The sequence below is a fragment of the Zonotrichia leucophrys genome, chromosome 15 (genome assembly GCF_028769735.1).
Source record: "Zonotrichia leucophrys gambelii isolate GWCS_2022_RI chromosome 15, RI_Zleu_2.0, whole genome shotgun sequence".
In the NCBI taxonomy this organism is placed as follows: domain Eukaryota; kingdom Metazoa; phylum Chordata; class Aves; order Passeriformes; family Passerellidae; genus Zonotrichia; species Zonotrichia leucophrys.
The window spans coordinates 7,788,805-7,814,529 of NC_088185.1; the positions used below are offsets into that span (position 1 = coordinate 7,788,805).

At 39.8% G+C, this 25,725-nt stretch overlaps 1 protein-coding gene across 2 annotated transcripts in view; it reads left to right on the top strand.

Moving 5' to 3' along the window:
* Positions 1 to 25,725, top strand: part of PPIL2 (peptidylprolyl isomerase like 2) — a 68,101-nt gene that overhangs the window by 8,797 nt on the left and 33,579 nt on the right. For both annotated transcript variants that reach the window (XM_064726901.1, XM_064726902.1), the window contains exons 6-12: positions 5,743 to 5,794; positions 7,953 to 8,044; positions 9,496 to 9,585; positions 18,037 to 18,112; positions 18,898 to 19,058; positions 20,585 to 20,660; positions 21,842 to 21,948. In XM_064726901.1, coding sequence (XP_064582971.1) covers positions 5,743 to 5,794; positions 7,953 to 8,044; positions 9,496 to 9,585; positions 18,037 to 18,112; positions 18,898 to 19,058; positions 20,585 to 20,660; positions 21,842 to 21,948 — 654 coding nt within the window. The remainder of the gene's footprint in view (positions 1 to 5,742; positions 5,795 to 7,952; positions 8,045 to 9,495; positions 9,586 to 18,036; positions 18,113 to 18,897; positions 19,059 to 20,584; positions 20,661 to 21,841; positions 21,949 to 25,725) is intronic.

The window sequence follows — 25,725 nt, forward strand, 5'->3', positions numbered from 1 at the left end:
AGAAGATGAGATTTGCTTCTACTTACTGTTCAAGTGCTTTATCAAAAAAAGACATTTAAAACCCTCCAGTGTCATGAGTCACTGGCCAAGCTGCTGTTCCTCCTTCACACCTTGCTGGCTCTGGTGGTGATGGGCAGTGTTTGATCCAGTAACTCACCTCTGGGCACAGGCAGATAAACGTGTCTGCCATTATTTCTAATGCGTTATGTCCCTTACAGCAAAAAAGTATTTACATCTAGGTTTTACAGACTGAACAGATGGTCTCTCCTTTTCCTTCTCTGTGTTTTGGTGTAAGTGTGCACATTGGATGGGATTTTGTGACTGTGACACTTGAAAAACTAGCAGCTGTGAAGCGCTCTAGCCTTAAATGAGATGCAGCATGAGGTTTCCCACAGATCTTTACTTGCCTGTTTTTCACTAAAATTGGAGACTAGATTTTTGGTGCTTCTGCAAAGCTTTATTTTCCTTGAACTGTGCTGTATTTGGCTGTGGATCTCTGGATTGGTAGACTTTTGACTGCATTAGGACTGCAGGTTTGAACTTGCAGTGCAGCTACATGTCTTTTTCTCATGGTAATTTCTGTTAATGTGCTCTTTGATAGAGCAGCATTATTGCTGGTATCTGTGAACCATGTGTGTTATCAAGCATATCTTTATGGTTCTCTGGACAAGGCTTTGGTGACCATATGGTGTCAGTTTAATTAACTTTTAAATATGTAAATACAGTGGTCTAGAAATGTGCAATGAAGGATCTTCTGTGTCCATTTCCAATCTAGCTCAGCAGTACATGAAGACTGCAGTTAAACAGCAGCTTCATCCAAGAATGTGAATTGAGGGTATCTTTTTAGCATTAGGTAGGCAGCTGTGATAAATATTGAGCATTTTTGTTGTTGAATTAAACATAGAAATAATACCTGGAATTGTGAGACTGTTCTGGCCTCTTGGCTGCTGACCCCAAATTTTTCATGGATTGTAATAAAAAGGCTTATTTTGTTAAAACAGTGCTGCTGTTTCCAGTTACAAACCCTAATGTGTAGGCTTGAGGATTTCCAATGCCCTTTATCATCTTAAATCCATTTACAAAATCTGAAATAAGTAACATTACACATGGAGTTATTCCAGTACTATTCATTGAACTCATGCCCCGCTTTCTTGGGGAGATTTTATAGCAAGGAAAATTGTAAGGGGGCTTCTTAAAATGGGAAGCTGTATGTAAAGTCTCATCTTTAAAGGAACAAGGAATGTAATACAAAATTCATTTGCTGTTGCTAAGCTAAGTTTGGTACTTGGTAGGCAACACTGCATTTCAATATTAGTATTTGTTCTGGCTTTCTTTTCTGCTTGAGGTAACTCTGTGTTTCTTGTTTTGGTGGGATGAAAAACCATCAAATGGCCATGCCAGCTCTGAATGGTTTTTGACCTCATGTTATCAGCCAGTTCAGATGTGACACATTCATTTTTCCCTGTGTAGTGTGTTGGTCCTGGCTGGACCCCAGGCACTATCAGAGCCCCTCTCTCACTGCCCTCCACAACTGGACAGAGGAGAGAAAATGTCACTGGGGGTTCATTGGTTGAGATAAGGGCCAGGAGAGATTTTCTTCCTGGATAGGTTATCCCAGCTGCCTTAGCACCATTTCTGATTGTCCATCCTAGAGCTGGCTGAACACAGTGGAACCTAACAGCAGCTTCTCACAGAAGCCACCCCTGTAGCCCCCCACTACCAAAACCTGGCCACAGAACCCCAATACCAGCTTCCCTGGATTTTTGTGTGTCCCTGACAGAGGCCATTCAGTGTGTCTGCTCAGGGGGTCCAATCCCCAAGTGCTGAACATTTGAACACTTACTCAGTTGCTGTTGGTAGGGTGGGGAGGTCTGTCTTTTCTAAACACAGCCTGTGCTCATGTCACCAGCTCTGCCCATGTGTGGATAGAGAATCAGTGGAGCCCTCTTTGATTGCTTTTTGGGCTGGTGCATATCCAGCAGGGTCAGAACCTTATTAGCAAGAAGAACGTGCAGCCCCAGACCAAAGGGATTCAGCGAGTGTAACTAATTGCTGCGTGGGGATTGTAGGTCATATCTGCATGAGACAGGCAGCCATGGCAGAGAATGATTTAATTGGGAGCAATGGGCGTGTTCCATCCGGAGCTGCCACAGTGCCCCACTGACCCCCGTGGCTCGTCCATCACCCAGCCTGGCTGGCAGTGGAGGCTGCTGCCCTTTGGGATCCCGCAGAGCCAGCGCCGTCAGCTGACACCGGAGCGCGCGGGCGCTGGGGCCGCTCGCTGCCGCAGGAAAGTAGGTCATGGCCAAAAGTAGCCTTGGCTGCCTCTGTGGAAGTGTGCCTGTGAGAGAGGAGTCAGCTGAGAAAAGAGCTCGCACGGGTTTGCGTTTGTTTTTTTTTTAGCCCTTCCTTGCTGTGGAGCAGCTGGCACTACGTGCCATGAAATGCGTCTGCTTTCCAGTATTTCTGCATAAAATATTTTTAGAAGGGAATATGCGGCTCTTATTTCTGCTTAAGGGAAGTGGCAGATGCTTGTGGCCTTTTCATTGTTATTAGGAATTTAGAATTTAATTAGATCAAGTGTTTTTAATAAACACTTTTTTTCCTCTTGCTTTTTTAACTGGAGCGTAGCTGAAACTGGATGGTGGGTGTGTGTCAGGGAAACTGAGGTTGAAAATAGTTTTGAACTTGAGCTATGTATGCAATATTTGTTCTCTCTTAAGGATTATTAATAATAAAAAATACATGAAAACAAGTACTTTAACTCATTTTAGGATTCATTCACTCCTGCTGTCTCTTCCTGTGAAGATCGGCGCCCATTTGTGGCATAACGGTCATTGCCATGGCAACAAACTGTGTGATGGTGCTCGGAAAGCTTTGACTTTTGATGGAGAATAAATAAAAGGAGATTCACCCACATGCAAGATAATCCTGTTTTCATGTGAAATGAAGAACTTGAGAGGAAAAAAATGATATTACACAGTTTGCTTCTATCCTGTCCTTTTACACTTTCCTGTGTAATGTGTAGGTGTTTCAAAACTGAACCTCCTGGCAGTCCTGGTTGTGGACTCCCTCCTTTGTGACTGCTCTGTGTGCAGTGGCCAGATCCTGTAGCCTCGTCTTGGACACTGAGCAATCCTTTGTAGAACATCATCATCTGGTTTTGCTGCTCTGAGGCTCCAAAGATTTTCTTTGACAAACCCTAAATCCCTCTCTTACCTTGCCATGCAAGCTGAAGGAGCTGCTCCCAAGGGTGTGAGTTGACAAGCCCAGGTCACTTCTTCAAGAGAGGCCTGATAGAAGGCCAGCCTGTGGCAATAAAAGTTTGTAATATTCATACAGCACTTCACTACAGAGTTCTCACTCCAGGCAGTATTTCAACTCCTGTATGACAATCACTGGTTTTTTATTTACTGTTGACATAAGACTGTGTAAGTGCTGCTCTCTGTGGGGAGCAGATCCAGCACAAGCAGCTGATGCACCATGAGTAACTGAGGCTGAAAAAGAACCTTTTTCCATATTATGGAAAGATATGACCTGAAATACCATACTATTTCCCTGGGCACAGAGTGAGAGTCCAAGGACTTGACAGCACTTCTAACAATACATCATAGGGTGACAGATGAAAAGTGCACTGCAGCTTTTGCTACCTTTAAAGTCTGCACAGCAGTTAGTCTGTCTTTTCTGTGAAATTTCTGTCAGGGTATAAATCTGAATCTTCAATCATGCTAAACTGTTTCTTACAGAACTGTTTCCATTTTTCTTTAAAGATGCTTATGTGTTTTGGGCATAGCTCAGATCTGCCAGGAGGATAATTTAAGGACCTTGCAATTATCAATTTTTGCAGTGGTTGTATTTGTGAAGAAGCTTTTTCTGAAACATAATTTTTGGGCTGTTGCACAACATGTGCACAGATGGATGCTGCTTTGTGTTAATAGTTGTTTAGGTTGAACAGATCTGTCCAGGATCAGATGTTCATTTTGGCAACGCTGCAGTTCCCCTACTACTTCTTTGATAAATTTGTTCTTGTAAAAAGATAAATAAATAAAGCTCTGCATTCACTTAGGCATTTCAGACTGCCGTTGCCTTTGCAGCCATTGCCTTTGCTGTCCTTCTTTGTACCCCAGCAGTGGGCAGATACTGGAGTGGTTTGGGGTTTTTGTTGAAATCCACTTAAGGAAAAGCAGCGGTACTGGTCTTCTATCACATAACTAAATATAACCAAACCTGGCCTCTTTTTTCTCCTACTAGCTCTCATTGCTCTTCCTGCTAATAAATTAGAGAGCTGGTTACCTTTCTGGCAGCAAATGAGCCTGCCAGTTGGTTGAGAGCAATTTGAGAAGCGCCTTCCTATAAACGAATGAGTCCAGCTGTCATAACATGTACTCTGTAAACCAAGAATATGAATTTTGATTAGGCACAGAAAGCCCACTAACTTAGTTTCACACTTTTCTTTGTTGTTTTTTTTTCCCCATAATGATTGAAGTAGCAGTGTTGGCACCAGGGCTGGCAGATCTCCACTTGTAGCTGTTTATAAAGAGCTGTCTGGGTTATAAAAACCTCCCTAATCTCTTCAGGTGCGTGTTTTGAGAAGAGAACCAATTGTTTCTTTTAAAAGGCCTGTGCTGTGTGGGCTTTTAAGGATCCATTTGGCTGTGAAACTGTCTCTGACAGCTGATACAATCAAAGGCTCTGTTTTTTAGAAGTCCCGGTCCTGACTCAGCCTTGCAGCTTGTTTCATCTCCAGCTGGGTGCCACAGTCAAGCAGCACCTGACCGTCCTGGTGGGCTGTGCTGGTGAGGTCACCCAGGTTGTGATGTGTCCTGTCTTGCCAGTGATGTACCCAAATCACACTCTGGTGCCATGGAATGACTGGGGGCCTGGCTCACTGTTATTTTGGGTGTGTGTGCAGCCTCCATGTCCTAGGGAAGGCTGCAGGACAGGAGCAGCCTGATTGTCCAGAAATGTTTGCCAGCCCCACAGCCCTGCTCTTCCCATGTTAGAAAACCCTTCCAGAGAGAGGGCAGCAGAGAAATGCCAGAGATGCTTCTGATGAAGTGTGGAAGAGGAGTAGCTTAGTTTGGAGTGTCCTCTCCAGAGCTGGAGAACATTATCCCAGCCTTGGCTGTCACCTCAGTTCCCTGCTCAGTGGAATTGTTACCTGGGGGTTAAGTGGCTGAAAATCCCTCCTGGAACTCCCTTTGTTACCCCAGGTGCCTCTCCAGAGAACTTGTGCCTCTGTTTCTCTTTATTGTTTCTCGCTGTCATGTGAGCTCTGCTGCACGTTTCCTGAGTAAAAGGAAAATTACAGTTATTTCAGAAAAGGCACCGAGCTTGATTGCCAGAATGGTTTGCTGGCTTTATGACTTTCATCAGAGGTCCCTGCTGAATTGTCCCTTCTGATCAGTAGCAGTGATCTTTGCCTCTTAGCCTTTCATGCCAACTCCCCTTTCAGTCTATGCTGAGAGTTGTGCAACTCCTTGAACTGATTCCCCATGGTTAGCCCTGTCCTGTGTCAAATAGAGCCCTGTAAACAAATGTATCCCAGTTCTCAGGCTCCCTGAGCCTTGTTTTTGTGGTCTGTGACTTGAATTCCCAGGGTTCTAATAATTCAGACAACCTGCAATAGATTATAAATAAATTATATACTCTTCAAGTCATAACAGTGATGTTAGAGTTTCCTTTTATTTCCATGGTTACCTTCTGTTGTGATTAATCTTTTTAATGCTTTATTTTCTTTAGAAACTAGATGCCAAATCACTTATAAAGCTGAATTTTGCTAAAAACAGTGAAGGTAAGTGCAGTCATTTTCTGTGGTGGTGTTTTGTTGGGTTTTTTTCCTTAATGAGTGCTTTAATAAATTCTGGTTTGTCTTACTCATGGTGAACTTAAGTAGTTTGTGTTCTCTATCATGTTTTTTTTTTTGAGTAGAATAATTGCTTCTTGTGAGTGATATGTTTACCTTCAAAGTTCCATTTCTGTTTTTCTTTACACTGGGGAGCTGTAAATTATTCAGCAATTTCACTTTACTATATCTGCTACTGCACTAAGGTACTGTTTACTTTAAGGAAAGAATCAGAAAAAGTGAAATTTCTGTAATGTTATCTTATTTCCAACTTGCCTGTGGCAATATTTGCTGTTCACTTGGTTTTGAACAGCTTTTTGTTTATAAAAGGGATTAGACTTAAATAAACACGTGGGATTTTATGAATAGAAGCACACAAGACAGCTGCCTCGAGTCTTATTTTTTGCAAGATATAAAATCAGCCTCCTAAGAGAGCATGGTAGGAACAAAAGAGAAGAGTGGAGATGAATTCATCTTCTGCAAAGCAGATAATGATTTCTTTGAAATAAAAATGGCTAAGATTAGGTGGGTATAAAATTCTGGAGTGTCTGTCTCCTTATCTTACCAAAATCTGTAGATTACAAGTTCTTTTCTGTAGCTGATGGATTTCTTCTGTGCCTTGTGTTCCATCTGTCTCAAGAGCAGGGTGTTAAAAATTGATCAATAGTGGCCAAGGCTTTTGAAAGATACCATGAGATTGTGCTTTCTCTAAAGTCCAGCTCACATGCTGGGGTGGAATGACAACAGCCATAGAGTCTCAGAAGCCTTTTCCTTAAAAAGGTTCATTCCGTGACATTAACCAGTCAAGGGAAAATGCAACAAAAGATAAAAATTAAATGTTGCATTTCTGTCTGTCAGCAAACTTTTCTCTAAATCGTAACGTGGAATGGTTGGAGAATCTTCTCTGTTCAAACATAAATGTGATATAAGTGATCTTAAGCATTGCACTTTCTCACGTTTGGTGATCACTTATGAGTTGAGTACTTTCTATCCAGATCAACGTGTGTGTGCCCTCAGCAGTTTAGCTTTTCCTGGGAATGAGGATAGGGTGACTTGTTCTTCTGTACAAAGCTGGAATGAGGCCTCACGTTTTACCAGTGTGTTTCTGTATCCATCAGTTGGGCACTTGCAAAAATCCCTTTCTGAAGTTCTCGAGTTTCAGTCCCTTGTGGCAGTGGCTTTCCTTCAGCCCTGGTGGCATTGACAGAAGTGTCCTCAGCTTTGCTGTGCAGGGGCAGAGCTGCCTCTGGTGGCACAGTGAGGGCTCAGTCTCTGCAGGTGTTTGCCTCCCCTGTCCCCTCAGGTGCTGAGAGCAGTTCTGGCCTCCCTGCTGGTTTTGATTTTCAAATGGTAATTAGGAAGAAAAGAACTAAATAGGCCCAACTTATTTCACAAATCTCACCCAAACCTCCAGGTCTAGCAAACCGATCAAGTATTAATAATCTTCTTCTAACTGCTTTCTGCTGAGATTATTCAGACATTTTTCATTTTCCTCCTACATTGCCTCCCATCAGTTTGCTTGCTGTGACTTGCTTAATATTTATGCTGACCCTCCTGGGAAAATTCACAGCTTGATTAGAGCAGAAGTTGGGTTCCTTACTGAGTAACGTGTTCAGATTTAATGGCACTCTGCCTGCCACATTTGAATACAAAATGCTCTCCTCTGCTTCAAGCACAACAGCTGTTGTGTACTTTTCTATGGGCTCTAAGCTAAAGTTTTATTCCTGTGAACAAGAGTGATACAGAGCAATGGACATGATACAAGGTTCATGTTATCAATAAATCTTTGATTACAATAGTAACAATTATATTGTGGTATTTCATAAATATCAAGCAAGTTGGACAAAGTTCTGTGTTAGGAAATTGAAGGCAATAGATTTCAAAATTGCATTTTCCTTGCTTGTTTTATAGCTCTCCTAACTGTTACTCAAGCACTTTTTCTGTCACTGGAGAATCAAAATGTTATTAAAACACCATTGAATACCTACTGAAGTTGCACTTTATATTAAAAATTAATGTAAATATCATCCACAGAGATCAGAAAAATTAGCTATTTCAGAGCAGTTGCAGGTATTCATGTGAAATGTATGGTTTTTCCCTCTATCAGGCAAGTACCACTGTCCAGTGCTGTTTACTGTATTTACCAATAATTCCCATATTGTGGCCATCAAGACTACTGGAAATGTGTTTGCCTATGAGGTAGGTTCTCTGTTGCATTTCATGATTAATATTTTGTACTTGATGCATTTCAGTCAAAATCACAAAATGTTTTAGAAAAACAAGTAAATTTTGTTCTTGTTTTACAGCCAGGGAAATTAAAGAACAGGAGATAGACTGATTTCATAAATTGTTGTCCAACTTTAGCCTTCAAAATAGGAAAAATTTTAGAATATTAGTTAAATAGTATTTCTAAAACCTTTTCTTAAGTTAATCTGCATGTACTGAATCTTGTGTTTCAAAATGAGTAGCTTTTATATTCTTCTCAGTTGAATTAATGGGCAAATTTTCTGTTGTCTTCTTTCTGATACAGTGTCATCACAAAAACACAAATTGCCTCATTTCTATTCAAATCAGTGAATAAAAAAGAGCATTTTAGCTGGAGCTGGGGGAATAGGAGAAAGAATGCCTTAATGGACACTTAAACTCCATTTTTATTCCTGTTTTGTGAACATCTATGTAAACCCAAGTGGAATTTTAATCGTGACTCCTTTGCATAGTCCTTACTGTAAAAGCAAGATTTATTTATTTTTCAGTAGCAAATAAATCCTTCAATTAATGAATCCATATCCAGTGTTGGAAAAAGTCTGAACGCTGGAACATCTTTTTTAATTCCAGTGGGACATTCAGATACTGAGGGAGGAACAGGCTGGAACCATTGCAATCAAGGAAAAGTCTGGATTCATCATGGTTTTGAAAACTTGCTCTGAAGTAGTAGAGCTGTCCTCCCCTGTGACAGCAGTCTAGATAGGTTAAAATAGAAAATATTTTCTGTTCTCTCTGTGAGCAGGATTCTTTGGCTGCTGGGGTTTACAGGCAAGGAGGGGTTTAAGAGTGGTCTTTGTTAAACCCTGGGCAGTAGTGCAGAGCCCTGCTCTCTTTGCTGCAGTTTGCAGTGCTGGGCTTCCTGAATGGGCTGTGCCAATGGGTTTGTGCCCCATGTGGTACCATGTGAAGTAATAGCAGTTACTGGTGTTTTATAAGCATGGAATTAATTTATGGACTTCTGGAGGTACTGGGACATGACCACTTCCATCTGAGGACATTTGGGTAAATAAGATAGATTCAGGGGTCTTCTGCAGGTAAGAGCTTAGAAAATGAAGCAAAATATTTTTAAAAATTTTGGCAGTACTTTTATGATTAATTTGGTTTGAATGATAGACATAACTATGGAATGGAGACTGCAAGGTTCTTCTTTAAAAAACAACCCAGCAAACCACACAAAACTGTCAAGTTTTGTAGGGATGAAAGACAAAAGCTTCTAATTTGTTAAAGCCCACATTAAAAATATTGCAGCTGCCAGTTGAGAATGAGGTGAAATTGTTTTCTTTATTATTTGATCTTCAACAATTTACTGATATCGCCTATTTACTTGTAATATTTACACACAAGAATCAGATTTTTGCTGTCTGTGTCTTTTGCCTGGCTGTTAGGCAGTTGAGCAGCTGAACATCAAACCAAAGAGCTACAGGGATCTCCTGACAGATGAGCCCTTCACTCGGCAGGACATCGTCACGCTGCAGGTGAGCTTCTCTCTCTGTCACACCTTGTCCCATGCAGGGTTTTATTTTGCAGAAATGCTGCTGTGTACACTCTTCTAGCAGGAAACTAGAGCAGCTGAACAGAGGAACTTCACTGTATTTTCTTTATCAGATGAACCACAAAGGTTCCATGTGACACAATCTGGATGAGTAGTAACATGGTCTGTGGTGTCAAAAGAAACAATGTTTAGAATGTAAAGTATTTAAACTTTGAGACATGTTACATTAAGACTGAAGTGGGTTGTGCATCTTACTCTTCCAAAGATGTATACAAGAGTCAAAGGTTCAGAAAAGTATTTCCAAAAGTATTTTCCAAAGAATGTTTCTCTAAATGTAGTGTAAGGTAGCAGGAGGACTTTCTCTAATTGCTTGTTTGGAATGTTTTGCTTCTTAGTAGATACCAATGTTGGTTCTTTGCTGATTTGAAGAAAATCAAAACCTAAATTAAAAGAGCATTGTGAATTTTACAGTGTAAATGATAGTTATTGACAGATGAAGTTTAGTATCAAAGGATCTAAAACTTTAGTTTAAAAGTAGGTGCTTTGAAGCTTGCATAATTTCAAAACAGGGGAAAAAAGATTCCTGGATCATTATTATTGAAATCATGAGTTAGTATGCATCTCATGAACACTTAATTGCCACTAGCCAAGACCAATACAGTCTAATTCAAATAGAAGAATATTTTTCATTTATGTCTAAATTTAAATAAAATGTAACCCTTCTTCCCTACTCCCCAGTGCTTAACAGCATGTTTTTAAATAATTTTCCTCTGTTCCTTTGGGCTTGTTGGTGTTCAAGCTAATGCAACAAAGCAAAATGTTTTTATTCCAATGGATGCAAAAATACAGCTTTTTTTCTGATTGAAAGCTCCCAACAGAATGTTATTTCTGTGTAACTGCATGGTTGCTAATGGATTTGGAAAAGTAAAAAAAGACAAGTGTCTAAAAATGTGTCTGTGCACCCGTATGGAAAACCAAGTTATTTTGAACAAACAATTGAAATGTGCAGTCACTAAAAAATATTTTGGTATGTTTTGTAGGGTTGGAAATGGATGTATATATAGTGTGTTCTTGTTTCTTGCCTAGCTTTGATTTTTCACAGCTGCTCTAGTCCTCTAAATCTCAAAGTGCAACATCTAAAAATTTTGTCATTCCCTATGTGAGTTTTTATCAGTATTTTTCATCTTCATTGTTGACATGTTGGGTTTCTGTCTTGCTTGGAGGAATATGTCTAATATGAAACTAAGTAGATTCTGATAGTTGTGGAGTCCAAGGTCACAGCCACACTTGCCCTGCACCTCTCCCACCTCCATTTAGGGTGGTGTTCATAATCTGTGAGTAGATTTGATCCTCTTGAGTGAACAGTTCATTGTGGATTGGTGTTATCTTCTGCAGTGTACAGTCTTGTGCTATACCCTTCTTAAATAAGTTTAGAAATAACAAAGACACCCCCATCTTGGGATTGGACTGCAAGAGATTTGACCATCTAAATGCGGTTGACCAGATAAAGTTTGACCTTTTACCAGATCAGTCTATAAATATTTTTTTCAGAATTATTTTTAACAGTCTAAAATGGCTTCAGGCTGTTGAAGGAGAAGTCAGAGCCATTGAGTGCACTACACAGCACCCACTGCAAACTTGCACGTCGAGCTTGATTTCTCCTATTCAAATTCTGCCCTACCCTGACTTGCTTTCTTGAGGCCAGGATTCAACCTGAAGTGGCATGACTAGCCTGGGTTTTAGAATTGCTTAAGTAGATGTGGTAGAGAAATGAGTTGTTATTTTCTCACAGTGTTTTCTTCATATAAATTATTGAAAGCCAGACCGATGTCTCCTCTCCGAGCTCTCTTGTTGACAACACTGCAGGCGGCGTGGTGGCTTCAGGCTTCACACTGCCAAGCTCCACCACCTGTGGCTCTGTTTCTTAGCCAGAGTTCATGGCTGCAATCTGTTGTGTTTCAGAGCTCTACCTCAATTCCTCCTTCTCTTAAATTTCTGTGTTGAAATTTATCACTTTGTTGTTTTCTCATTCCCCCATGTAAATTGAGTGCTGTGGTATCCAAGAGAGCTGAAATTGAGACTGAGTTGGTATCACTGACCCTGCTGTTTGGCAAAAAAGTAGATATAAAGGAAGTTGCTATAAAAAACATTCTTTGCTTTGCAAATAACAGCTGAATAGGGCTGTCTGTAATAGCTGTGTTTAGCAATAGAAAATAGCATTTCCAGAGGCTGACTCTGAATGTCCTAGGAAACAGAGGGGGTACCATTGTTTGATAGTGTAATACAACCTGCTAAGTGGAAAATATGAATGATGTATGTTTACAGGTTATTTGTATGATCACATTTTTCCTTATTGATACATAAAGGACCATCCTACGTCTGCTTGGATTTTACCAGAATAGTAATTGGCCTCAAACTTGGCTTCTCTCTCCTAACATATATAAGTAAAAACACAACAAGAAAGATTTGCTCTTTTCAGAGGAGGCAGAATTGCATAATATGCTTTTCCTGTTCTTGGTGCTAAACATTATTCAAATACAAGTCATAATCCACCCTGTTATCTTTTCTGCTAAGCACCATCTCATCTGGTTGCTTTGAATTTAGTAGCAGTTATTTATGTGCTATTTACTCGTTAAAAAGGACAACTTTTTTTTTTAATTCGAAACTAAAAAAAGCAGAATCACAACTTCAGTTGTTAATGATACTGGGTTAGGTCTATGATGTGCTTCTCTTTGTAAAGGAATCTGCAGTGTTTCCTACATGTAGTCCATATACAGAAATGACTTTTTCCCCTGTTGAAGTGCAAATGTCCTGGGGTGGAGCATGGCAGTTTTTCATCAGCATATGGCCATATTATCCAGCCAGTCAGGGCAGGAGGGAAAGAGTAATACCATATCCTGGTGTGCAAGATACATTAGCAGTGCTGGAATGGAGCTATTCAGGTGGCAGATGTCATGGATTCTAGTTTAGGATTTTGCTGATGATGACAGAAATGCACATGACATTGTTCCATATGATACCCTCCCTAGATTAGCACTCCTGGTATGACTGGGTTTTTAGACTGTAGCTCTTTACACTAAAGTTTAAATTTTCTTGTCTTAGCTTTGTGATCTTGCTACAAACTCAAGTTTTCCATCTTCTGCAGTGCAGGTCTTATATTTTTCCAAGTTTCTCTCTCCTTATCATTATTTCAGATAATTTTTCTCCCAGCTGTACTGGTTCATGTCTCTTTTAAATGGGATTTGCTGTTGTATGTTGTCTATGTTTCTCAACTTTAAACTGAATTATATTCTTTTCCTTGATGATGATCAGCTCAGTCTAACTCAGCATCCCTTGAAAATGTCATGAATGTGTTCCCAGCTGACAGACAACTCAAATACTGTAAGATTAATTAGTTACTCTTAATGAGTAAGGCAGGATGTAAAGCACTGGGAGACGTGGGGGACAGGGTGTCTGTCGTGGAAAAGCTGATGTTGTTAACACTTGTTTGCAGTGTTCTTACCTCCCTCTTCTGCTTGCCATTCTGCTCCATTGCTGCTCACCATTTCAATTGGTTTCACCATTTCAATTGGTTTCACCATTTTGCAGTTGGTTTCAAGGTAGGATTGAGCACAGCTTTTAAATAATAGTGCATTAGACCTCAATTCAGATCTAGGTAATTCTTCCAGTCCTATGTTTTGCAGATTTTCATCTAGTATTCAGTCTAAATGTTTAACCTAATTTGAGATTTTTCTTCCAAGTAAAATTTTGGGGGATTTACAGCTCAATGTCTACTGTCAAATCTTTATGACAAAATCTGGTAGAAATTATTATTAATTAGTGTGACTGTAAATTCCATGTGTGTTTCAATCCTGTATTATGCAAATGATTCTTTGTGTAATGATGTGGAACTTAATGGCAAGCACATAAATACCTGTCATCTGAATTCCCCCTTATGAGACCAGGCAGGCTGCAGCAAGTGTCTGCTCCAGCTCAAGCTGGAGAGAGGAGCAGGGTCAGCTTTGCTGGACACAGTGATGGACTTCCCATCCCAGCAAGTGTGAGAGGTCCTGAGGAGAGCAGAGTAAGAGTGCTGAAATATCCAGCTTTCACATCCCGTTTGATAGCACCCTGTCAATTTGTCATCCTCCACCGTGGCTCTGTTCACAAACAAGAGCAAACTTCAGTTTGTGAGGATACAGCAGAAATTACTCCTGCTCTGGAAACTCTTCAGAGCTGTGTGCTGGCAGGGGATTTAATGAGAATGTGCCTGTGCTCAGTGGCAGTGCTGCAGGTGACGCAGAGGCACACGTGGGGGTTCCTCCTTGCCTGAGGAATTGCACTGAAACCCCTGCCCTGCTGTGCCAGGGGTAGCAAGCACAGTGCTCTGCTGGCAGCCTGCAGAGAGCCTGCCCTGGCACATGCAGGCTAACAAATGCATCTTTGCACTGCAGAAATGGAGGGGGGAAGAGAAGAAAACACCACGTCTGGGTAAATGTTAACAGGTTTGCTGCTGTTAAAGGGAAAAAAGCCTCATAGTGTTGTGTGCTTCCTTCTGTCAGTTTTATTGTTCCTATAGAACTTAATCAGCTGTGGACAAGACATGGCTCCCTACAAGCTGTTCAACACCACTGACATTTGTGGCAGGAAGCACAGCTAATGAGCAGAGCTGGAGGTAGCTGAGCTGCACGCTGTTAATTGATATTTCACTCCTCAGCTATTCCTCATTTGCTCTTTGTGTGCCAGAAGGTCAGAGCAGATTTCCTCATGGTTGTGGGTGAGGTCTCTGAGGGAGAATCCTTCACCAATGGAGGTGCAGAGTAGAGGGTAAAGAAGTGGGACATGGTCAGCATATGAGGCTGACAGTCCTGAGCATAATTAGGGATGCAGCATGGCCAACCAAATGGTGAGAGAAATCAGGACTCAGAGAAATCACACAGTCTAAACCTGCTGGTTTTAACCTGCTTTTTGGGGGCTTGTGTGTGGTGCATAAGATAACAGAGTTCAAGCTGTTTCCCTGAGTAGGTAAAATCAGAAAATGACTGGAAAAAACCAAGTGGAATAAAACTTGAGATTACCTGTTTTCAGTGCTCAGCTTTCAGGAAAACACTAAATATGAGATTTTTAATAGTAATGATAGTTAGCAACCCTTTGAAGTCTATATCTGTGCTAGTAATTTTCTAAACTTAAGCTTATGGTTTGTAACCTTAGTAAGAAAATCTCTGAGACTGCCAGCCATGGTGTTTTGTGTAGGTATTTTTAAGCATGCTAAGACACACAAAAGTAGGCCATTGTTCATCTTCCTTTCTGGTTTCTGTGCACTTGTACAGAATTTATTTCTTAGGTCATTGGGCTCCAGGCCTTAATCTTAACAGGATTGGGAACATCCCCATGAGTCCAGACTTTCTCTGTGACCAGGAGAGGCAATTAACTCATTAGAGCTTGAGGCTTTGACAATGTGAGTGTGTCTGTCTCCCATCTCTGTGGCATCTTGATTGGACTGCTCTGATTCTGTGCCCAGTAACTGTCATGGATGCAATGAGAGGAGCTTGGCAGGCTAATTATTAATGTTTAGACAGTTTTCTTCCTGAAGTGATATGTCTAAAGACTTACAAACATACAAAATTTTCAAAGTCTTATCTTTAAAAAACTTATATCTCATGTTGTAGGGCTCAATACCACCAGTAAGGAAATGGTTTGTGTCTTCTGCAGCACAGGTTGGACAAGTCAGTTGTGTTTCTCCTCTTGGGGACAGGTGAAAGCAACTGGTACCTTGTGTTTGACTTGGTATTCACTGCAGTACTTCCACAGTATGCTAATTCTGATTCACACTAATTCTAATCAAATTAATTCTAATTGAACTTTTAGTATATCAAGATGCTGTATTTTAGAGGGAGGAATAAACATGTCCTAGGTATCCTGTGCAAGATGACACTCAAATTTCAATTTGAGGAGCTATTTTTGCGTGGCTATTCCACTGACAGAGGGGAAATCTCTTTTGGGGTAGGAGTGTTGGTTGTCCCCCTTCTCGAAGCGTGGTGAGAGACTTGCTTTGCAGGATCAGGAATACAAGGGACAGCACTGTGAACCAAACCTTTGTCAAGGTTTCCATTGGGACAGATGGCCCACGTGGCTGTGATGGAAGGAGGAGCTGGGTCACTGCTCTGGGGTCTGGAGTTCAGCTCTCCCAGAGGGCAGGTGGACAGCAAGGAGAGGGAGCTGCCCTGTGGCCTCTGCTGTCCTGCACATGATAACAGATGCACTGCCACAGAGGGGGCTGCTGGTGGTTTGGGGAGCCCTGAGGAATCCCCTGCAAGGAAAGAGGCTGTAAACATTTGCTGGAGTTGCTCAATGCCTGTGATGAGGCTGGTTAAGCCACACAGATGTTTGAATGGACTGTGGCTGTTAAACAGTGTGAACTAATCTGATTTGTGGTACCCTGAGCACAAGGCCCTGGGTTTTGTAAGGCACTGGCAGTGGTGATGTCCTTTATTTATTTTTAAACAATCAATAAGTTAGTAAATGAAGACTGTTTAGAGGAAATCATGAAGGTATTTTCTGTTTCATTTTTACTGCTGCCTTCCCTCCTGTCCATGAAAAATTGTTTTCAGGAATCAGTCTTGCCCTTCAGCTTTGCCATGAACTGCAGACATGGGTTTTATAAATCTATTATCTCTATTAATATTTATCCACAGATAATTTTTCCCTTTCCTGAAAGGGTAAGCAGTCCTTCCTTCCTCCCTTCACCTTTTGAGGTAGTACATTTATGTGCAGAGCAGTGATTGCAGTCTTGGAAAGCTGCAACTCATGATTGCTGCAGAGTATTTCAGAGTGAAAACATCTTGTGAAAACACACAAAGCTCTTGCTCCAGACTTTCTCTGTGCATCTTGTTGACTGTCAGAAAGCAGGGCTCAAAATCATCTCTATTCACATATATAAATATGTATGTAAGGTAATAAATAGTAAATACAGCTGAGTGCTGGGGTCAGAGGAAATAAAAATGGCTAAAAAACAGACCCAAATTTCCTGGTTTTTAGTAGTTTTATTCAAAGATTGTCTGTTTATAAAGCAAAATCCTAAATAGGCAATACTTTGGGGCAGTTCTTTTGTCTCAGTGAAAATCTATTGGAAGGGTATAGTGGGACAGGAAATATTAGAAAATTGTTGTCTGGTGATTAGGAAAGGGGACAGCAGAAAGCCAGGAGGTCCCATTAAAGTGCAGAATCACACAGCTTGATTTCATAAATGTGTTTTGGTTTCACTACCAGCAATAAAACTAAAAATGCACTCTCTGGTGGAAGCATACCATTTCAGGGATGAATGAAAGGCATAATTAGATAGTTTTATAAATTATGGAGCTGGCAGCTCTACTTGTATTAAGCATTACTTCTGGCAGAGATGAAATTGTCAAACTTTTTATAAACCATGGTGGTATGAGAAGCTTTGTTACATTTTTAGGATAATATATTTAATAGTATTCATGTTAGGTCATAGTTTTTTGCATAATATGTTGCATTATTTTTATCCTGAACTAGAAACTACTTCATATTATTTTGTTAGTTTGGTATTTTAAAGTTTGAATTGTTTTCTGTAAGATAGACTTTCCATTAGGTACTGAGTGTCCTGGGCTGATGTTTTGACCTTTCTGTGCTGCAGAGGAGCTTGAGGAGAAAGCCTTGAAGTCATTGTAAGGAGAGGATTAAAGACTGTTTAATAATAGTTTGAAGTAACCTAGATCACCAGTAGGCATTCCTTGTCCCACTCTCTCTTACAAAAGGTCAGAGTTCTGCAGAAACTTGCCTGGAGATAGCATAAAGGATCACAGTTAATGGACTGTGTATTTTTGCAATTTTCCTCCAGTGGTCACTAAATTGAATTTTCATAACAGTTTTTTTCTTTTTTTTCATCATTTTTAAACATAGTTCTGTAAGCACTAGTAAAAAAACCAACTGTCAGCACAGTTCTTACTGCAGAGACTTGCTCTGAGGTTTTATTTGTATTTTGAGATGCATTGCAAAAGTTCACAGAGCATGTGCAAATCAGGCCTAGGATTATAAATAGCAGGAGATAGCTGATGTGCTTTTGCACAGATCTTAGACCAAAGCTCAGAACAAAGGAAAGAACCAGGGGATTGCATTGTTCTTTCTTCTCTAGGATAGGGGAGACTCAGCTGAGTTCTGGTAGTAACTTCTGTAGGTGATATATGTGTAATATTATGTCTGGAACTGAATTCCAGATCCCTAAGGAGTCTGCTGTGAACTGACTCTTTGCTGATGTTGGTTGGGGTTGATTGCTTTATATTTTTTTCATCTTTCTGTGGTTTGGGGAGTATGGAAGTCATTCTGTCTCCCTGTTTATTTATTATGGTGTCTGCCCTTTGTTCTAGTCTGTTACTTGGAATATGTGCTTACCAAGGTCTCTGATATTAGTTTTTTAAATTATTTTTATTTTCAGGATCCAACAAACCTGGATAAGTTCAATGTCTCAAACTTCTTTCATGTTAAGAACAACATAAAAGTAATTGATCCAGGTAAGGATGAATTGAAGGTAGGCTGAGAAAATACAAACATGGAAAATCTGAAGATGATTCTGTGGAATTGTCTCAGTTTTCTGGAAGGACATCTCTCAGTGGTTAGCTTATTATGCTCATATCTGGGTTTTGGGTTTTTTTAATCTGTTGTTGTGCAATCAAGGATTCTTTTCTATTTACCCAATCAGAATAAGTGAGTATTATCTCAGATCTGGAATATGTAATATCCAGCAAATAATAAGCATACCAAGACAGAGGACAAGTGAAACTTGTAAAAATTAAATATTAAATTAAAATAATAACTAAATCAAATTCCACAGTCCAGTCCAGCAACCTTCTTCCCCTACTGTCACATTAAATGCCTGATCCTGGGATTTTTATATCACAGGCCTGGCCATTCAGTGAGGAGATGAAGAACAGAAGTTTATATTGTACCCAACTGTATTTTGTCTTTATTGTTCTATAAAAATTTTACAAGACTTGAATGGACTTAGATGATCTCTAGTGGTTTCAAATAAATTTTCATGATAGTTGGCTTGATTTTTTTTTCTTGTACATCATATTGGCATTTATTGTGCTATATTTTGGGTTACACTGTCAATAGTATTATGCATTGCTATTTTTCACTGTGTCTGGAGGAATATATAATTGCTAGACATTTTGTTTTTAAAAAAGTAGCATTAATAGCTGGAAAATTTTTGTGTAATTAGTTATGTAATAAACTGAAGGAGAACAAAATACAATGTTTCTTTTCATTCTGAGTGATTTAACTTTGTCTTACCTAGATGAAGAAAAAGCAAAATTAGATCCGTCTTACTATTTGAAAAATACAAACACAGAGACCCGAGAGACTTTACTGGAGCTTTATAAGGAATTCAAAGGTGATGATATTTTAGCAGCTACTATGAAGGCTCCTGAAAAGAAGAAAGTGGATAAGCTGAATGCCGTAAGTTGACTTAATTTGTAGTTTGGTACTGATTGACTTCTTCAAGAATGGTAATAGTTGTTTTTCTTCTTAGAGGCTGTATTGCAGTGTAAACAAACACTGCTCCTTCTGTTTCCTCTCACACAGAAATTTGTCATAGATGAGAAAATGAGAATCATATCAGGATTCCTTAGACATGCATAGTATGTGTCAGTGAGTTTCTATTTGTTAAATCATTGCAAATGAACCTAAACATTTGAGACCTGAATCACAATGAGAAGGAAGAATCCTTATGATGTGGTTATGTATGTGTTGGCAGAAACTTTTTCCCAGGTTATAATGTCTCACTTTGGGTTTGTTTATCATTGTTTCCTGCATTTATTGGCAGAGAGAGCACACCTTAAGGGGAGTGCCAGTGAATAATTTCTGGTGTGGACAAATACATAAATCATCCACAGCTGCTCCTCCATTTTCTTTTTCCACTGGAATGCAGGGTTCAGTGGAATATTTTAGAGGATGTTCTTCCAGGTGCATGTTCACGGTTGTCAAGAGAAACAATTCATCTGCATCTAGATTTCCTACATCAAAGGCTGTTTCAAATGGGAAAGAGAGAGTATTCTTCTGTCCTTTAATAATTCTGGGATGTGTGTGCCTATTTGCTTTGATTACACTTACATGAAAACAGCAGTGCAGCATACAGCTTTTAATGAGAGGGCTTAGAGACAGATTAGACCAAGGAATAGATCACAAATGTCCTCTTTTTTGGGACAGTGTTAAATAATTTTTTTAAAAAGTAAGGAGAAGAAAAAAGAGGGCAGAGATAAAGATGAGCTCTACACATGTTGGGGAGTTGGATTGTCAGCTCATGATGTGGGTGGGCATAACTGCAAACTTGCTTAGAATGCAGTGAAACCTTAGGGAATGAGCAGTGACCTGGCTGGACTCTTACAGGCATTTCCCTGGAACTGCTAAGCATGTCTCTGGATTTATTAGATCTTTGTAATTTACTACAAAATCCGTGTGTGACGTTAACATTTCCCTTCTGCAGAATTACAGAGCTCAAAATAGACCTTGGGAACCATGGGATGGTGCCTCTGCACACAGCAGGGCCAGCTGTGGGAGGGGCTGCTTTGCTCTCCCCTGCAGTATCTCTGTGGTTCACTGGATTTTCCTTCCTCTCAGCAGCACTGGAGACTTCTACAGATGTCTTGGCAGCAGTACTCCTTGCCTGTCTGTACCCATGGACATACAAATAAATGGTGATAATAGAATTTCTGCAGAGTGATGAATTAAACTGCACTGGAAGCACTAAAGCCCCTTTGGCTCAGTGCATGAGCAGCCTTAACTACAGTTTCATCAGAGCAAATGTGGGCAACAGATGGAGAATTATCACTGCACTGGGGATTTGTTTCCTTCAGTAGGAGCTGGAGCAGAAAGTCTGCTTCAGAAGGATGGCATTTGTGTGTTTCTAATGCTTATATAGTATCTTTGGTAGATAAATTCTAAAATCTAATATCCTTTTCTCTTGCTTTTTTCTCTGCAAACAGGCTCACTATTCCACTGGAGCTGTAAGTGCTTCCTTCACCTCCACTGCAATGGTGCCTGAAACTACCCACGAAGCAGGTACCAGAACTACCTACCTGCAAACCATTGATTTATTTCTGAGTTTCCAAGTGTGCTCCTTAGCACATGCACATTTATGAGGACTGAAAGAATGCATTGGTAACTGGTCAGTGCTGATGCCATGGAAATGTGTTCCCTGACCAGATATATCCTTACTTTCCAGTGAGGTTGTTCTGAAAATACTGGAGCAATTATGACCAAGCTTTAGATTTGAATGACAGTTACTTCTTTTGAACCAAAATTAATGAGATATTTTCTATGTCCAGGGATGACAAATTGAAAATCTCCTTTTCTAAGTTGGGAATGAAATATAATCTCTCCTCAGATACCATGCAAAACCTTGCCCACCTTTTTGGCCTATCCCAGTATTAGTTAGAACAGCAAATTTTGTGATGGTAACTTTTAGTTTACTGCTTTTCACACAGAAATACATTTTAATACAATGAAGTTTTATTTTATTCTCCAACCTAAACACAAATGTATAAGATTCATTTAGTTTGGATATTGATTAAATAGCTGAGTCATTAGTATTTCCAGTTGAGAAAGTTGAGCACTAAAATTTAGATGGCAAATACTTAGGCAAAGATTGAACACATTGCTAAAACTATGTTTACTAAATTCAGTTCCTTTACTTGGTAAGTTACAGTGATTTGAAGGTGACTGAGTGCAGAAAATATCTGACTAACTGGACATTTTGACAAAATGGGAATGAAACATCATAGATTGTTCCTTTGGTTTGACTTACCAGTAATGTCCCCAGTAACAGCCTCAGTTGTTTTCAGAGCTGGGTAGGTCTCTGTATGTCAGCACTTTGTGGTTGACTGATGACTACCTGCTTGGCTTCCAGGATTGACAAGAAGCAATCTGGGTTCAAAGTAATGTTTGTGGTTGGTAGGCATTGCTTGAAAATTATAGTTTGTAATACTGAATGCTTCTGGGATTTAAAATATACATTATTTGGTTGGTTCTCAAAGAGTTGGTGGTTTACTATAATGGAAAGTGTTTTGCACAGAGATTAATGCATGGTTATCATAGATGAATTGCAGAGTAGGATCCCTCTGGACCCAGTGCCATAGGAGAAGAGGTCAGACAGTTGTTTCTATGAATTGTTTACTGGTGATTTCTAAGGATCAATGAGCAAGCTTCCAGAGAGCTAATTACTGTCTTTTGCTCTGATGTAGCTGCTATTGAAGAAGATGTTGTGAGATACCAGTATGTGAAGAAGAAGGGATATGTGCGACTTCACACTAATAAAGGAGACCTCAACTTGGAGCTGCACTGTGACATGGTACTGTGCCCCACAAGATGAATTTCTGTAGATAACAATCAGAATTGGAGCTGGCAGTGGAAATGTGTATATATCTATATATATACATATAAAAATTAATTAACTATATACATTTACACTATATGTGTAATGTTCTCTGTGAGTAGTCCCATCATTTTTGTGGACTACTTACAATATGCCAAGGTACCTGTTTAGAACTGCAAAGGGTCAGGATTAATGACCCAAAAAATGACCAGGAAGGAAGACAGCAAAGAGAAGGCAGAGCACAGTGAAAAGGGAATAATCCAAGGTTACACAGCAGCTTACTGACAGAACCAGGAAAAGAACCTCACTGAAACCAGGAACAGTCTGTCAGTCTGAGCCCATGATCCCCAGAAATGGTTAGATTTGTTTCTAAAGCCTAAACTTTATAGATCAAACTTAGATGAAAACCTTAGAATATATTTTTGCTTCCTGTTGTCCCAATTCTTAAAGTTCAAGTTTTCAAGCACCTTTCTTTTCCCATTAAGAGAAGTTGATTTTAAAGAACAACAGACTGGAGTTTTTTATAGTCTGTACAGTCAGATTCTGGGGGAAATCAGTGGCTCTTAAAATAATAAACATGGCAAGACTTCTGATAGATGAATGAGTTGTGGCTACAGTGATGTCTCAGACGTCACTGCTTGGGTAGTGTGTTTGCTTATTTATTTGTGCAGCCACTGCTATAAAAGGAAAAAGGTTTTCAAAGCTTTGATGGTTTACTGAGATTTTTGTCTCAGGATATTATAGGCCTGAAAATTGGTATTTTAAAAAGTTGAAGGATGTGAATAGGGATTTAAATGGTAAAACTTGTGTTTCTTCTGAGCCTCACAAAGCATAAAGGCAATGGTGCTGGGTAGGAGCTGGGGTGCCTGGTGTGAAATCCAGATGTACTGGGAGAATGCATCCATTTTTGTGTGCAAGGAAGAAAAAGGAGCAAACAGCATAAGTCTTCTGGCTTTCCCTTCTCTTCCTTTCTCTCACATGAGTAAGAAGCAAGATATGTGTAAACATCTCAAGCTGATCTATGCAAACAGCATGAGAATCTCCACAGCAGTGTATCCTGTTAGTAACTCTGTAGGTCTCTGTTATCCCTACAGGTGTTTTCCATGCTACGAAATAGTAACACTGTAATAAGGCAAAAAGCAGAGGATGTGAGTACAGCAATATTTAGGGGAAGCAGCAGAACAAGCAGATTGCATTGAATCATTTGTTTTGCCATATGTTCTCAAACTGGCTCCTGGCTAAAGCAGGCTGACTGCAGCTATTCTTATCAGCGTGGGCTTTTTGGCCACATGTGTGACCAGTGTCACTCAGTCCTGAGGACCCAGGCTCAATTGCTCATTATAAACTTCCTGGATGATATCCATTATGTTTCCTTTTTTTCCAGATGAATTCCTATTCGTCCACCTTTCAGACACAAAAGCTTCTTTATGTAGACCCTGCAAGTGTGTGCAGTTTTACACAAGCAGACATGCTCCAGTGCTGGCCTCCAGCCATCTGTTCCTTGTGTCGATTGAATCTGTGTGAATTTAGCAGACCTTTGGCACTGCAGAGAGGAAAAAGATATATATTTAGAATAAATAAGAAAAGCTTGCTGCTGTAGGGAGGTTTTCACAACATCCACCTTAGGTCATCATCCTAGGTCTGTGAAATCAGCTCTTTCCTGGAGGCTCTTGTTTTTCTCCCTTTACTAAATAAGGAGTTTGTGCTTCTAACTTTGGTTTTCCTGAATCACACTGAGGTCAGCTCAGTGCAGACAGAGCAAACACCTTGCAAACATATACCACATACATAGGTCACAAACATATACACAAATCAGCTACAATGAGTCTGTTGAGACTGCAAAGATCAAAACAAATCTAAGTATTGTTAAACACTTCCAGTTCACCATGCTTGTGAATATGTGTGGCAATAGTCTTAATTAATCATATGCCAAGTTTTTATCAGCTTTTCTGCCTTATCCAGTGCACAGGCTGGACCACTCCTGGAAGCTATTTGGAGCTGGTTTATATACAGAATTTGGTTTTCCTGTCAAAGTGTTTAATGTGGGTGAGGTCCTTGAATGCAGTAAGGGGGAACAGGATTGTACCATAATGCTCTCTCAAATTGAACTGCACAGGGTTTTTTTAATTGCTGAGGGATATCCTGTGCATATCATTATGGAAGCCACCCTGGCAGTGATCATAATTTCACAGTAGTGCAAATATATGATTGTGAAATGTTTAAGGAAGCTTGAGGATGAAGTTGCTATATAAATATGACAGATAAATACCTGTGTCCGGAGGTAGGATTTGCAACATTTAAATTACATTTTAAAATAGCCTCATGGTTTAGGTTTCAATACATACTTTGAGGTGAAATGTCCTCACTAAAATAGAGAGCAGCAAGTGACATACTTGCTCCCTTAGATGATATGTGTACTGAGTCTTCAATTGGATTTTCATGCCTCTTGTCTGTATTTAAGCAAAATGTTCTTGCAGTTTTGCTGTCAGCACTCTGCACTGCTTCTGAAATCTGCCCAGTATCTATTGCCTTCAACACTTTCCTGGGTGCTCACTCCCTGTCCCTTCACAGCTCTTTCTTTCTCATTTTTTTGAGCTATTTTCCAGTATGGGTTGTTTGTAGCTCAGTCTATATGTGAATGTGGAAACCTTTGTTTAAAAATAAATATAGAGTTCTTCATATACTGGTACTTTAAGGTGCCAGTCAATAAGATTGATAGTGATGAAATTCTTCCTAGCACCAAAAACCTAATCAAGAAATGTTTTGTATTGATCCAGGGCAGGAAATCAGTGTTGCAATGTGATTGAAGTCATCAGTTACTTTGTGACAAGATTCAGAAAGAGCATGAAATAGGACTAGAATCCAGATAATTTCAGTGTTTGAAATCACTTGTTCAGAGCACCAGAAAACTTCACTCAGGTTCCAGAAGGATGGTGTGTGGTTTCAATCATTGACCTGAAAAAAGGCAATCAAAAGACTTTGGAAGATAAGCTGGATTTTTTCCCACCTTTTTGAATTTGTGCCTCAGACGAGCAAAGGTGCTGTTCTTTCTTGGGATAAAAGCAGTGTGCCTACTGCATTTTTTGGTTGTTTGTTTTTCTCCCAATCCTCCTTTTCAGATACAGTATGTTCCTCCTGATGGGGACTAATCAGGTGGCCATTTGTAGGGATGTTTTCCAGGAAGTTGAGTTCAGCTGCACATAAGAAACATTTGTTGTATACATTAATTGGATAAAAATTTACAAAAATTCTACTTGCCAGAAGTAATTCTGGCAAGTACAGAAGATTTAACGACATCCAACAAGTGTTATTCTTTCAGTTCTAGTCCCATGCATGTCAAACACATAAATTCTAAAGAAATAACTGATAAAAGGCAATGAATATCACTGAATTTCTTGTATTTTATTTACTGTGATTTTTCTGGTCTCCTCAAGTTCTTTCAGTTGCTTTAATCAAGTTGCTGCTGGGAACAACTGCATATTATCCATGTGAGTTCTGCTGCATTAGTCACTATAGTGATGGAGTTTTACCTTGTAGGTGGTGGAACAGCCATTTTTAAATACATATATATATACATATAAATAAATATGTAAATGCAATGCTCCAGAAGACCCTGTCAAAATGATGAACACATGGTTTGATGTTCTATCTCCCTTCTCTGCTGGGTGTGTCTTCTGCCTACAAGTGGTCACTGGGTGGTGATCTGGTGGTTCAGCACATGCCAAGAGCTGTAATCAAATACTAATCTGTAGC